The sequence below is a fragment of the Amphibalanus amphitrite genome, unplaced genomic scaffold (assembly GCF_019059575.1).
Source record: "Amphibalanus amphitrite isolate SeventyFive unplaced genomic scaffold, NRLGWU_Aamphi_draft 000164F_arrow, whole genome shotgun sequence".
In the NCBI taxonomy this organism is placed as follows: domain Eukaryota; kingdom Metazoa; phylum Arthropoda; class Thecostraca; order Balanomorpha; family Balanidae; genus Amphibalanus; species Amphibalanus amphitrite.
Genome location: NW_024881659.1, coordinates 446,507 through 461,383, shown reverse-complemented (window position 1 = coordinate 461,383; position 14,877 = coordinate 446,507). Strand labels below are relative to the sequence as shown.

The 14,877-nt window shown below is 51.9% G+C and overlaps 1 protein-coding gene across 1 annotated transcript in view; it reads left to right on the top strand.

Annotated features, from left to right (window-relative positions):
- LOC122383485 (glycine receptor subunit alphaZ1-like) overlaps positions 1–12,720 on the top strand; it is a 46,919-nt gene extending 34,199 nt beyond the window's left edge. The window contains exons 8-11 of the mRNA XM_043369987.1: positions 373–571; positions 3,690–3,794; positions 4,721–4,886; positions 11,849–12,720. Of these exons, the coding sequence (XP_043225922.1) occupies positions 373–571; positions 3,690–3,794; positions 4,721–4,886; positions 11,849–11,995 (617 nt within the window). The 3' untranslated portion in view covers positions 11,996–12,720. The remainder of the gene's footprint in view (positions 1–372; positions 572–3,689; positions 3,795–4,720; positions 4,887–11,848) is intronic.
- Positions 12,721–14,877: the final 2,157 nt, after the last annotated feature.

The window sequence follows — 14,877 nt, the reverse complement described above, 5'->3', positions numbered from 1 at the left end:
TATCGGTGATGTAACTTTCAAAAGTTATCAAATGTAACGATGAATTTCTAGGAATATCGAAAAGATACACTTACATTATTAATTATGACATTTTATGTGTACCTCGTTGTTCAGTATTCTTCATTTTTATTTTATCTAAATGCAACACCAAGGTAAGATAAACATGATACGATATGAAGGAGGTAACGCTTATAGTCGATGAGAGCTACCACATTTCCTAAAATACTAGTATCTGCCCCTTTTATGAAAATAGCGAGTCAGTAACTAAACTACTTCGGTGTAAAATTGTAGCTGATCTGTATCAGAGCCATAATCCTCCCTCCCTTTCTACCTCTCTCCCCTCTGACGCCCTCTCTGCCCTTCTCCCGTCAGTGAGTTTTCCGGCGCTGGAGTTTCACGTGAACCTGCAGCGGCGGCTGAGTTTCCACCTGCTGCAGACGTTCATCCCGTCAGCGCTGTTCGTGTGGGTCGGCTGGCTCAGCTTCCTGGTGCCGCCCGAGGTGGTGCCCGGCAGGATGGTGCTCACCATCACCACCCTGCTCACACTCACAGCAATGTTCAACGCCGTCAGGTGAGTTAGTGCCACTCAACACCCGAACTGGGCCGTGGAGTGAGTCAAATGTCGCTCACCAATCACCATCCTACTGGGGCCATTAGGTGAGCTAGTGCCCTTCACCACTCTGGCCGGGTCGTGTGGTGGAGGATTAATGCCACGTGCCGTTCTAACCGAGCAATCATGTGAGCTAGAAACACATGCCGTTCTGACCGGGTCATGAAGTGATTCGGCCGATGCTCACTGCTCTCACCCCGACCGGTGAGTCAATTGGTGCTGACTCATGGCCGCTATAATCCACTCAGCGTTGCACTTCCGCCGAAATGCATGAGGCTGTATGATTGAGTGATCTGCTCACTTATGTAGTTAAGCGCATTGCTCTGATGGAACTTTATGGCGTTACAATTCGCCTCACATTCAGCACTAAAGCAATGTCAGATTGCAAATTAGTTTTAGATCATCAGTCGCATTGTTAAGTACGTCGGGCTCAATTGGGGGACCCCATACCATTTCATCAAACATGAGCCAATACCCGGAGGCCATACTGGCGGATTGTTCGATAAATCACCCATCGGGCTGTGAAGCGGCCGGCTGAGCAGCGGGCTCTCTGCGGCTGCCGACGTGCGGTTAGCAGTCCGACCATGCATCGCTGGCCGCGGCTTCAATGCATCCCAACATCTCTGTGTGATCGTGGAGGATCAGAGAAGCCGATCTGCTTGGCGTTATTTGGAATATTACAGCCGTAGAGGCCATGGAACAGGCCCAACTGCAAATGACGTCTACCAGCTGAGTATTACAGCAAACAATATTGTCGGGTCAAGCAATCCGATTCTCTGAAAGCATCCAAAGGACGCTATTGTAGTCCTACACCCTATATATTCCGTGCCATTGTTCTCTAGGTTCATATCATTACTCGGAAAGGGGGTATTTTTGGCGCTTGCAAGCAGCTGGACGCGACCAGCCATCGCTAAATGACCTGTCTGTACCTATGTTGCTGTACTTTCGTTTCGTATGTTCTTACTTGACGTTGATATAAACAGCATGAAGCTCAGGCAATCGAATACAATTGTTTCGGGTCATGAACCATACCACATCCTTCACTGCGGTGACTCTTCTCTGGGTTCCTGACGTCGAGTCACGGTTTCTGCCCCAGCTCCGTATCACCGCCGTCATATTTCCTCTTATCGGTGGGGCGCGGCCGTCCTCCATGGAGCCGTCTAGCGGTGGCCTCTCTCATGAACCGGGCCGCCCACTGAGGCGGTAATGCCCTCCGGGTGTCGCCACTCGGCCTTCCGATCAGCAATCGATCTGAGGTGCCGCCGCCGCGGCCCATCGGCCGGCCGCCGAGCGGCGCTTCACGGCCGTCATTGTGGCCCTCAGGGCGCCAACAATGCCCCTCCGATCAGCGCCGGCGGCCGGCCGGCAGCTCGCAGTCTGCTGACACCCACACCAGCGGCCTCGGGTCCGCCCCCGTCCCCGTCCAAGGCCAGACGTCAGTCGTCAGAGGCCGGCCGCTCAGTGGGCCACAATTCAGAGTCGACAATTGAGGTTCGCCACAGAAGTTTGAGCAATCGGCCGCCGTTATTAGGCCGGAGTCGGCCGATTCGTGGCCAGTTGCGGTTGTGTAGGAGGAACTCCAGCCGTCTCGATGCTGCTGCATATAGATTGTCGACTGCGGACGCTGAGCTCTGAATCTGTCACGGCCGATGGGTAATCTGGTCAGGGTCAGTGGGGCGGGGACCCCAACGGGGCAGGGAGGGACTCGGCCGGACCTTTCGGACGACTTCGGCCCGACGGGCGGCGCCGGCGGTAGCCAGGACAGTTAGTCCCCGGGCAGAGCCGTGACTGCTCCTGGATGGCAGCTAGAACTGAAAATGGCCGTTAGCCTGGTCATTTGGCTGCCATAGAGCCGCGACTCTCGGGCGAAACAACGCAGCAACAGCTGTATTGTGTCGTCATCTTCCCTGAATAGGGTCAAGAAACAGCTGGAGCTCAGGACTGTCGTGAAAGCAATGCTGTGAAAAACATCAGGATGCTCTAAAGGCAGATCCGATCGTCTGTAAACACATTTAGCAGGGATCAGCCGAGCAGAGCAGCTGGGTCGTCCGACGTCCGAAGATACTAAGAAATACTCAGCACTCATATCGGTCGATATGTGACGTCCATTGTGTAAATCCATGAGATAGCCCTGCGAATAACCAGCGCCTTACGTTTGAAATTGTTGTCTGTAGCGCCGCCTGCTCATTGCTCAACCCCCATCCAGTAGGCCGTCGTTGGCCGTCTGGATATTAGACTGTGCCGCAGTACACGCGCGGCCGGCGGCGCAGTATCCTACCAGGCGGCTGCTGGCCGGCACAGTATCCTACCCGGCGGCTGCTGTCCGGCATAGTATGCTACCAGTGTGTTGTGTCTGAGGTTGTAGACCGTAGTTAGTGACACAAACCGAGGTGGATGGCAACTGATTACCTGGCTTGTGTACCAGCATAAGGTACATTCTGTGGTGACTTCGGCCCAATACCACTTGTTTGTCCGTCGCCTGAAATTCCTTGTTTGACTTTGAATTCTGTCCTGAGCTGGCGCTGTCTCTGATAGGAAAATCTGACAGATTTGAAACATTCTGAGTAGGTTTTATAAAAAGAGGTTTATGACGGCAGCTCAGCAATAAATAACCCGATAACCTGACCCTGAAGATCCATATGGTTAATTCATAGCCTTGTTTTGAGCGAAGGTCGCACTACAGTTCGATTCTCGGGCCATATTTTTTCAGCTTTACCCTTTGTTTGGCCATTTCTGCGTCCGATATCAGCGGGCAGGGCTATTTCTGCGGGCTTTTCGCCGCCGGCGGCGCCTTTGGCGGCTCCTCTCCATCGCGGTGCGTGTCGTTGGTCTGACAGGCCATCGGGCTGAGCGGCCTGCGGCTGTTATGGTGCGTCCGACCGGCTGCCGGCGCTCGGCCCCGCCGCCGTTCGACTGATGGGCGGCCGCAGCCTCGGCAGATATCCGCTGACGCCGCCGTCAGGCCGCGGTAACGGAGATTGGCGGCTCCGGGAATCGTGGATTGTGTCCGACCGATGGAGGCGGCCGTGCTGCTTTGACTGACTGCTGAAGCAGTGACACGATCGCCGTTTTTTTGCAGGGCCGAGAGTCCCAAGGCGAGCTACGCCAAGGCCGTGGATATATGGATGGCGGGCTGTGTGCTGTTCGTCTTTTTCGCACTATCCGAGTATGTCATCGTCATACGGTGAGTCCCTCAATCACGGGCCGGAGCATCATCAGAGCGCCAGACCGTGATGTGCGTGGGGCGTCCCTCCTTTATAGTGCATCACTGCTTTCCGACATCCATCTACCATTGTGCGTTATGTTTCTATTAGGAGGGGAAAAGTATCCGAATATAGTTATGTGCCCTTAATTTGTTCACCGTACATACGTCACATGACGTAGTGTATGACGTCAAACCGAAGACAAAACCTTATTGATATAGCGTTTGCCTACATAAGCTAGTGACCTACTGTCGACCTGCCTGTCTTTGTACCGTGACTGCTTTGCTATTCTGTTCTACTGTTGTCCCTTCATCACGAAATGTCAGCCATTGAGTTATATCTAACATTCAGCCTCAATGCTTGCCGTTGCATCCACTAAGCCTGCGTTTACTGGGACACAAATGAAAGGAAATATTATCGATCTCTTATATCCATTGTTACGTGGCATGCGTTGGCTAAACAGGAAAATTGTGCACTCCATAGATAGAAAATTAATGCATTTAGCTTAAAGACTCAGCACTTTTATGGAACAAGAAACTGCCATGATGTCAACATTAGGCACACTCTTCGCTGATTTGATTTTCGTTTCTTGTTTTTTTTTTTAATTCACACAACACACATGCTTCATTATTTACTACCGACTATACGCAATTATCGTTCTGTGCCGGAATCAGCCAAACTTCACGATTAAGCTACTCAATTTCGAGCTCGACTCTCCGCCACAAAATCATCCTGACTAGCGGCACGGCTCATCCCCCCCCCCATGTGTCGCATGGTCCTATGGTCTGCATCAACTCGGCTGCGTCTGAGCTGTGTCAGGGGACGCGCGGGTCTATGTCGCTTGACGAAGGCTCAGCCAGTGTCTATCCAGCTCACTGGGCGCGTCCGGCTCTCCCTTTCCTCACAGGATGATGGCCGTGGCGGAGAAGAAGAAAAAGAAGCGGGAGCGGGAGCTGCGGGAGCGCGAGCTGTCCGCCTCGAACGCGGCCCGCCCCATCCGCGTCAACGGCGGCAAGGTGGCGCCCAACGACTCGACTGAGTCGGAGACCAGGAGCAACGGCACGAGCACGCCGGTCAGTGGCGCTGGGGAGAACGGCACGGGCTGGCCGTTCAGTGGTGATGGGAATGGTGTGAGTGAGATAGAGGTGGAATTACAAGTGATTATAGTGCTGAGCGTAACAGCATCGGACGACTAAGCAATATTAGAGCCGTTTGCATTGAATACCTCCTTTCTGTTACGATGCATCAGATTGAGATAAGTTTTTGTTAAGTTTATTTAAAACACGGTTATCTAAAACAATAAGTAACGCAGTTTACGGCATTAAGGAAAACTGCATCCCCTCCTGGTTTTACGAGTAAGTAGAACTCTTAGGAAGTAATGCAGTACGAGCCAGTCATCTAACGTGAATCGGTTTTGATGTCAATCGGGTGGAAACTCATTTGCCGGCATTGCTCTCTAAATCCTGTTCTGAGGAAACTTGGCAATCAGGCTGATCAGTTCCTTTGACAAAATACAGTCGCAGTGTGACCGAGTTGGCCGCCGTCTCGGCGTATTTGTGTGGGCCTCTGGTGTCGTCTGACGGGCCCTGTCCGCGCTCCAATCAGCCGGTCTGTGAGCCGGCGATAGGCAGAAGGGGGCGGACGGCGGCCGCGGCGACCCGTCCCACTCGCTGACAGACCGACCAAACCGCCGACAGACCGACTGACTGCATCATATGTATATGACAGGCGGACCGCCGACAGGGTCTATCCACAACAGCGGAGCAGCCCAACGACAGCTGCCACCCCACTGCACTCAGGCTTTATTGAGCGAAAAGTCGTCCCCGACCCAAACTATGCATTGTAGTTCAACGTGGCATGCACTTATTTGTCTTAAAGATGTATGAGAACATTCAACTTCAGGGTCTTTCTGAGGTATTGTTTTGCTAGTAATGGAATGTGATCTATCTGAAATCAATAGGACGTTGCATCAAGGAATAAAGTAAAGGCTGGGTTTGCTGAGTCAAACAACTAACCCAGATGGAATCTCGTTTTGCACTGCGGAAGTGCAGAGCTCGCTATTGTAAATACTCGCTCGTCCTTCGCTCCAAAGGCGTCTTGCTGGTGAAAGCAGGACGGGAAAAATTGATTGAAGAGTGTATGAAAGCAAGCAATAATTTAAAGTAGACTAGCGTAGACAATAGTATTATAGTATATTCAAATGTAATCCTGATAGAATAGTCAAAAGGCAGGCCACCCAAAGACCGGGGATATATATAGTAAACCTATTTTTAAAATGACGGCATGGTTGAATTTCTCAGCGAGCTGTGCTGGCTTGGATTGCGAATAGATCGGTGAGATATGCACTCGAAAACCATTAGCACCTACATTCAACACGTTTTTCTCAAAGTTGTGTGTGTGCTTCGTTTTCACCGAAAACTTCACGCCGCTGTGACTGCTAAACCATCCATATTGTAAAATGATATGACCAGAGAAGCAAACAACTCTGTACCTCAGTCGCTGCACAGCTTGCATCGCATGTATCCACGCACTCTTCTACATGTCAATTCTTATCGCTGCGATTGATTGTTGGAGGCACACAATCGCTTGTTGGCGCACCATGTGAGTGCGCACTAAGTGATCACTGACGCACCGAAACATTTATCTTCTCTCTTATGGGAGCCTGTGAATCAGCTCGGTTTTACCACGTTGTGTTTGCCGCTGCCACCTCGTCTCCTCCCGAAGGGTCCGGTTGGATCCTTCTCACTCCCTCCGTTCGGTTGATCCGTTGTAGTGTCTTGACACAATCAAGTCTTGACAATTACATGGTATATTAATAACAAGATAAATAGCAACAGTATCAATGCTTCTTCAGCCACACTCCAGACCAGTCTGTTGACCTCAGGTCACCGGTCACCAGAGGTCAACTCTTGGCGCCAAAACCGTACCACAATTGTCACGTGTGCGCCACCAATGTGCCATTGCTGCCACATAGGGAAATACCTTTATTTGGCAGCACCATGAACTCAACATGCAAACACTACATTCCCCTTCCCTTAGAAATAAAGCAAGAAACTAGTAATGAATGCCAACGGAAAACACCATTACAATGTGCCCATCACCTTATGCATCAATCACACTCCTCAATGAGCCTCTTGGGCCGTTTCCTTTCTCTACCCGATCTACGCTCAGGCGCAGGGTCATCACTCTGCTGATCACCCGACACCTCCGATGCTGCACTCCTGTTCGACACGTCCCCTGTTGAAGGGACTTCCTCGATCCTGCCGCCCGACGGGTTACTTCTGCTGCTGGAGGTCGCATCATCTTCTCTTGTGAGGCTCCTGCCATCATCCTCGATGGCTGGTCCGTGGTAGATGAACCATCCTTGCAGACTGCTTCGACACCTTCCACCATGTCCGCTCCTGCCAGAGGGGTTGCACTTTCAGACAAGGCACTTGAGCGAACTAGACGTTCTCCATGCACCAGGGTACCATCACTCAGCAAGAAGGAATGACAACCTCTAGCCTCCACAATCTCCAATGACTTTGAGAACTTGGAGCATCCCTTCCTGGGCTTAGGCATCAGTTTGTAGCGTACATAGTCTCCAACTTTGAAACAGTTCTCTTTAGCGCTGAACTTTGTGTCCCAGTATAACTTTTGCTTAGCCTGTTGTCTTTCAACTTTGGCTCTCACCTGTTCATTGGTCACAAACCAGTGCTGACCATCTGCTGCTGCTCGCAGAGGCGTGCGTAGCTGTCGACCACGGAGCAACTCTGCGGGACTCCGGCCGGTTGTGGCATGCGATGTCACCCGGTATTGAAGCAGAAACTGCCTCACAGCTACCATCCAGTCCTGTCCTTCAAGAGTAGCTGTCTGTAGGACACCTTTAAGCACACGGTTAAATCGTTCCACTGCTCCTGCCCCTCTTGGGTGGTATGGGGTGACCCGAATATGTTTGACTCCAACTTCACTCAGATACTCTGTAAACTCATGAGATGTAAACGCTGTGCCGTTATCAGATACCAGCTCCTCTGGATACCCTTCTCTCGCAGCCACTGTCTCCATGAAGTTGATTACTGCGCGGGATGAGGGGTGCGGACAGAATGCCACCTCCGGCCACTTTGAGTGATAGTCTGTCATGACAATGGCGAATCTTCTACCTATTCCCCCTCCTTCTAGCGGTCCGATGAAATCGATTCCCAACTTAGACCAGGGTTTCTCCGGGAAGGGAACCGGTTGAAGCAGGATGTTGCGCGGCTTCGCACTCTTATCAACAGCGTCACATACTGTACAGGACTTCACTATGTTCTCCACTGCCGCGTCCATACCTGGCCACCAGAAAAGTTCCCGTAGACGTTGTTTAGTCCTGACGATGCCTGGATGGCTTTCGTGGGCCTGTTCCAGAAGGTGTTGCCGGAGTACGGACGGGACGACGATTCTCTCGCCACGGAGTATGAGGCCTTCGACAACCGTAAGCTCATTTCTGAACCTGTAGTACGACTGCAGGTCTGTTGGGCAGTCCTTCGAGCGAGCTGGCCAGCCAGACACGATCTGCCTGCACAGTCTGGTCAATTCCTCGTCCTCAGCGCCCGCCGCTCGTATGCTGTCTCTGGTTACCGCAGATTTACGCGCGATCCTGTCAGTGATCGCCGCCACCATCAGCTGGTCGTCATCCTCTGGGGTGTGTGTCGAGGCTGGCAGTCTGGAGAGGCCATCTGCAACATTTCTGGAACCACCAACATGCTCCACACTGAACGAATACGCCATGAGTCTTATTGCCCATCGAGACAGCCTCATTCCTGCCCTACCAATCCCCTTTGATGATAAGAGCGACTGTAGGGCTTGGTGGTCCGTCCGCAAGGTGAAGTGGGTTCCGAAAAGATACTTATGCCAGTGCTCAACTGACCACTTGGCCGCAAGGGCCTCCCGCTCAGTAACGCTATACTTCCTCTGGGTGTCTGATAGAGTGGCTGATGCGAAAGAAACAACTCTCTCACCCTCGGGGTAGATCTGACTCAGCACTGCTCCGAGGCCTACATCCGAAGCGTCTGATGTCACGACAGTCGGTCGATCTGGGTCGTACATCGTGAGCGCTGAGCTGTTGATGATCTTGGAGATAACTTCCCTGAAACAAGTCTCCAGCTCCTGCGTCCACTGGAAACGCTCTGCTTTCAGGGTGGCCCGAAGTGGATCCACCAGTGTGGAAAAGTCGCTCACAAACCTGGCGTAGAAGCCGAACAGTCCCAAGGCCGACTGTAGCTGTTTAGCCGTGCTGGGCGACTTCATGTCCCGCATACCCTTGACGCGGTTCTCGCTCACCTTGAAGCCGTTCTTCGTGACAGTGAAGCCCAGGAACTCTAGAGATGTGGTGCTGAAGGTGCACTTCTCCTCGTTCAAGGTTACCTGGTACTCCTTTAGCCTGGCCAACACTTGCTGAAGACGAGCATCATGCTGGTCCTGGTTCTCACCAAAGATGATGATGTCATCGACGTAGACTTGGACCCCCGACAGTCCAGCCAAGATGTTGTCCATCACCTTCTGGAAAGCTGCCGGGATAGAGGACAAACCAAAACAGCATCGGGTGTACCTTCTCAGCCCATCAGGTGTCATAAAGGCCGTCAAATTTCTGGACTCTTCATGCAGTGGAAGCTGATTGAAGGCAGACTTCATATCCAAGCTCGAGAACACTGCAGCCCCCTTAAGCTTATCGAGCATATCCATCATGTCAGGTAGCGGATACTTGCTGGGCATGACCGCTTGATTTACCTTTTTCAGGTCGAGACATACCCGGATTCCGCCGGTGCGGCGCCTGGTGACCACCATCGGAGATATCCAAGGTGACGAGTCCACCTTCTCGATGACACCCTTTGCCTCCAGGTCTGCCAGGTGTGCCTTCACTTCCTCCCTGACTGAGTACGGCAGAGGCCGCATCTTCTGCTGGACAGGGGAAACACCGTCCCTCACCTTTACCCTGTGAACAAACCCACGAAGGGGAGGGAGACCGGGCTGGCTTAGCTCCGGTTGACTCCCAGGTGACACGGCACACACAGCATTGCCGTTCTTGACTGTGATCTGCAGACTGAGCTGTAAGTCACGCCCCAACAAAGGTACAGTACCGCCTCTCATCACATACAAGTCAGCGTCAGCTGACTTACCGTTACTGGTCACTGTGGCCCGGATTACACCAACAACGTCAAGGCTGTGTCCCCCATATCCTCGTAATGCAACATCACATGCATGCAGTGGCAGTTGAGGGAGTCTCGCCTGGTGCAGATGCAAAGGCAGGAGGCTAACAGGCGAACCAGTGTCTACCATCATCTCCAGCAGAGTGCCATCAACATCCACATCAAGCATTGGACCAGACAAGCTCAGCAAGTCATGAACTGATGAGACTTCTACAGTCGAAACTCCGGGTGGGGCTCTCGTGGTGTCCGGTCTCTGTGATCTGGTCCTGCATACTCTGGCGAAGTGACCCACTTCATGACAAATGTGGCATTCCCTCTCCCTGGCTGGGCATCGGCTATCGCCCGACCTGTGACCACTGAAGCCACATGCAAAGCAAGTCTTCGACCGACGGCCATTGTCTGGGGATCTCGGTTTGCCAAACTTACCGGATGTCGCTGCCACCTCTTGACTGGCATCCTCAAATGCATCTTGAACTGGCCCTACGGCGCCACAGACTGTTGTATGTCGCTCTGCAGTGATTTCTGCTGCTGCTGCAATCTCCTCGAGACGGGTCAAGGTTAGGCACTGCTCTGAACAAAGACGCTCCCTCAGGCGACTTGATGAACATCCCTCAAGAAACTGGTCCCGTATCATCTCATCTTCTAATTCCCCAAATCCACATCGCTGACTCTTCTCCCTAAGGTTAGCTAGGTACGTCTGGACTGTCGTGTTCCTGTCCTGCACGCACCTTCTGAATTGCACACGCTCAGTGATATAGTCATTTTTGGCTGCAAATAGTTCCTCAAAAATGCTACATGACTGCATGGCCAGTGACCTGTGCTGTGATTCATTCTCACCTTCAACTTTGGGCTGCTTCACAAGTCCTCCTGTTGGCAGCTTAGTCCTGTACAGCCTACGAGCTTCTGCACCCACACAATGAAGCAGCAAGGCCTGCTGGCGTTCTTCTGACCACTCACACCACCCAATAGCAAGAGCATACACCTCGAAATCAGCATACCACCCAGACCAGGGTACCTTTGGCTTACCAGCCGCCGGCAGGAAGGCAGGTGGTGGTTGGATCCCGTCCATCTTACCGCACCTCCCTTCCTCGATAACAGCTGCAGCCACTTGCCTCACTTGTACTCTACAGTCTACTTGTAGTCCGTCTTCTTCCTTGGCTCAATTATCAGAGTTAGGTTGACATCCTCGTCGCCAATTTATGTAGTGTCTTGACACAATCAAGTCTTGACAATTACATGGTATATTAATAACAAGATAAATAGCAACAGTATCAATGCTTCTTCAGCCACACTCCAGACCAGTCTGTTGACCTCAGGTCACCGGTCACCAGAGGTCAACTCTTGGCGCCAAAACCGTACCACAATTGTCACGTGTGCGCCACCAATGTGCCATTGCTGCCACATAGGGAAATACCTTTATTTGGCAGCACCATGAACTCAACATGCAAACACTACATCCGTCATTCACGCCCTCCTGGCCACGGTTCCAGGCGCTGTGTCTTCCCCACACCATTACGTGTAGTGTGCCGAATGGATAGACCTGCGGTGGGGGGCCGCGCAGTACGTCAGCTTCCGCCAGGGCTGCCGCGAAACCCCGTACAGCAAGTTACAGAAGGGAAGCTGGTCCGACTTTTCTACCGCCGCTCAAATATACTGCTACTGCGCTGAAACTCAAAATTATTCATCCGGTTTCGAGTGTAACTTTTCATGTGGTAGGTAACTGGTATCCGGAACTCATAAAGAGACATCAATATAGCTCTTTTTCATTGTGTTCGTCACTGTCTCTTTCCCTCCTGCGCTCCCTCTATCCCTCCCTCCCTCTACTGGCTGCAGCAGACCCGCCGGTGACCCGGTGACCCCTCCGTTCACAGCAGTGTAGCCACGAGGTGGCCTGGGACGTCATGGCCAGCCGGCTGGAGCGGTTTGTCCTCTACGCTTACCCCATCACCTTCCTGGCCTTCAACGTGGCCTACTGGTGCTACTACCTGTTCAAGCACAGCTACTTCAGTGACAGCTAGACTTTGAGCGTGATCGGGTGGGGCGCGGCCCGGCGCCGCGGCCGCCCGCTGCAGTGTGAGCCCTGCTGCCAGCGGGCGGGCCGCGCCGGGTCGTGCCGGCTGTCCTCACCGGCTGGCCGACGGTGACCGCGTCCGCCGCCGAGGTGGGGCCGCCGCCCCCAGCTCTGGTGACAATCCAATGTGTGATACATCAGCGGCGCCGGCCGAGTGCCAGGTTATCAGTGGCCGGCAGGAGTGGCCGGCCGGCGCCGGGATGGAGGAGCCCCGGGCCGACCGGCGCGGGGATAGGAGCCTCGCGGCAGGATGGTGCTGGGATGAGAGTCCGCGACCGGCCGACGCTAGGGTGGGAGGAGCCCTGTGACCGACCAGTGAAAGTCAACCGGCGCCCGAACACGCAGGGTACAAACAGGACGCCGCTAAAAACTCCCAAGCTGCGGGTGCGCACGTGAATGTGTTGGCATTGGTAGGGGCGAATCCGAGGTGTGCGTCGGCGAAAGCGGTGTGCGTGAAACTACAAGCAACAGTTGTAAATAGAGTAGGCCAAAGAGCAGCATCTACGATTACGATAAACAAATATGCTGCACAAAATAGCTTGCAACACGACAATGCTGCATACCTACCTACTACTGCTCATGAGACAAAGAGTTACGTGAATACCTACTCGTACGCTGTACTTGTGTTGAAAGTTGCAATTGATGAACACGCTAAATTAAGCAACCAAGGCGACGATATGTATTTTGTATGTTAAGGTGTAACTAAAACTCTTGTTTTACTATAGATAATGGAAGGGAGAAATAGCGTTATTGTACGGTGGGTGATATTCGATGTTTGATGGAACGGCACAATCGCGTGTGTTTACTGTTCACGTGAGTGTGTGTATGGTTTTGTGCGTTCGTGTATGTAACGTGTAAGTACATTGTAGATAAACGGTCGTGTATGACAGCTGTTCCAATTGTATATACAGACTTCTCACGGATGTTGGAAAATTGGACATTGCGTTATGTTGCATTTTGTGCCTCGTAAGTCGAATGCTATGGGCATGAGTGTGTCCATGGGAAGATTTTGCATGTCGACCCGATTATTTTTGTTATTACCTGCCCTCAAGCGATAAAAATGGCATTTCCACTTATTTCAAGTAGGTAGGTATCCAAACTTTTATTCATAATCATTATCTGCGATATAAAGTATCCAGCTAAAGGCGATATTGCCAAGGGATGTAGACTGTTTAGTGTTTAACCAATGGAAGTAGGGGATGTATCGATGTCCTTTGCAATGCCAATTTCAGTTTCGCTTTGTAGACCTGCCGCGGCCCATTGTGCCGGGCAGGGTAGCGATTGCCTGCGGCGGTGACCCAGGCCCGTGGTGCAGCTTTAATGTATGACGTCACAGGTGTAGACGGTGTGACGTCAGTCGGGCCCCGCCTCGCCGTTTGCTACGCCCGATCTTTTCCCTTTGTGTGATGTCATAAACATATGACGTCAACTACATGTGACGTCACAAATGTATGACGATAAATGGAGTGGTGCAGTGTCGAGTGGGGGTGTGTAACGCCAAAATGGAGTTGGGAATGCAAAATTATTGTTGCGACACATCACTTATGAAACCTATTCGTATGAAGCGTCGCATCTAATAACTGCTCCTATTAATCGCATAGCGTCTAAGCATCTGCGCGAGAACGAATGCCAGGCCCAGCCATAACGCATAGGGGAAGCGGGGGGAGCACCGCCACCTTAAGCATTTCTGCTCACCGAGCTGATATGCGTAGTAAAAACGAAGCTCTTTTGCATTCATGCGAAAGTAGGAATGTTTTCCTACATGTTGGCATAGTTTCCAGCGCTCCATTATAAAATTTCGCTGCTTTACAGACATTGAAAACAAGTCCTGCATTTTCCGTCCTCCAAAAAATGTGCGGGTAGCACCGCCACTGATGGCGATGTTATCCACAGATCGGCCTTACGGTGACAGCCACCCTTGGAAGCGTTACTGCTGTCTGAAATAGTAACTCAAACTCATATAAGACACACAAGAGTTGGTTGTTAGTTTGTCACAGATCAGACTGTTTGTTGCGGACAATATGCATACAAAGCATGACAAATTCACGTTTATTTCGAAACATCCAGTGAAGTCAAACGTGAGGTTAAAAAACAGACGACGTTTGCGGCCTAACTAAAGCTCTTCTCCGAGCTGAGTGAATCATCATTGCGGCTTTATCCATTTTGCCACCCCTTGGGGTAGCACCGCCGAGCATGGCGGTGTTACCTCACACACAGTCATGGACCGACAACGCCCCGACGGGAAAACAAGCCGGGACGCGATTCTTCTGTAATTCCTTTCTCAACGAAGAGCACTTCATGCCCTCAAATTTAACGTAAAAATCAAGGCATTTTGACTTGAAATGACCACTTACTTGCTGCTAAAACATGCCAAATGATTACAACGATGGTTTGAAATTCCCAAAATGGGCAATTGCGATCTCAAAATCAAATAAATCTTAGCGAAACCTACCTCACGCGGCGTCCCGTTTCCGTTCGGACACCGAAATGGCGGGTGTTTACATTTACAATTCAGAGTTTTGCCGATAGAGAGGATGGCGGTGTTTCCCACATGGCGGTGCTACCCCCGCTTCCCCTAATCCTACCATGTGTAATGATAATAATTAAAATTGCCGGTCCCGTAGCTCAGTTGGTTAGAGCGTTGGACTCCGCGTGGTGAGAGCACGCGTTCCCGGTTATGACAGTCCGGGTTCGAAGCGCGACGGGCGCTCGGTATTTATGGGCCTCCTGACAGGCATGGCTGCGGTTGGTGGCAGGCCGTAGCCAGGCGAAGTCAGCGAGGGGACCGGCCGTGCGCGGCTTTGTGCGCACGTTAAACTTTGGACTCTA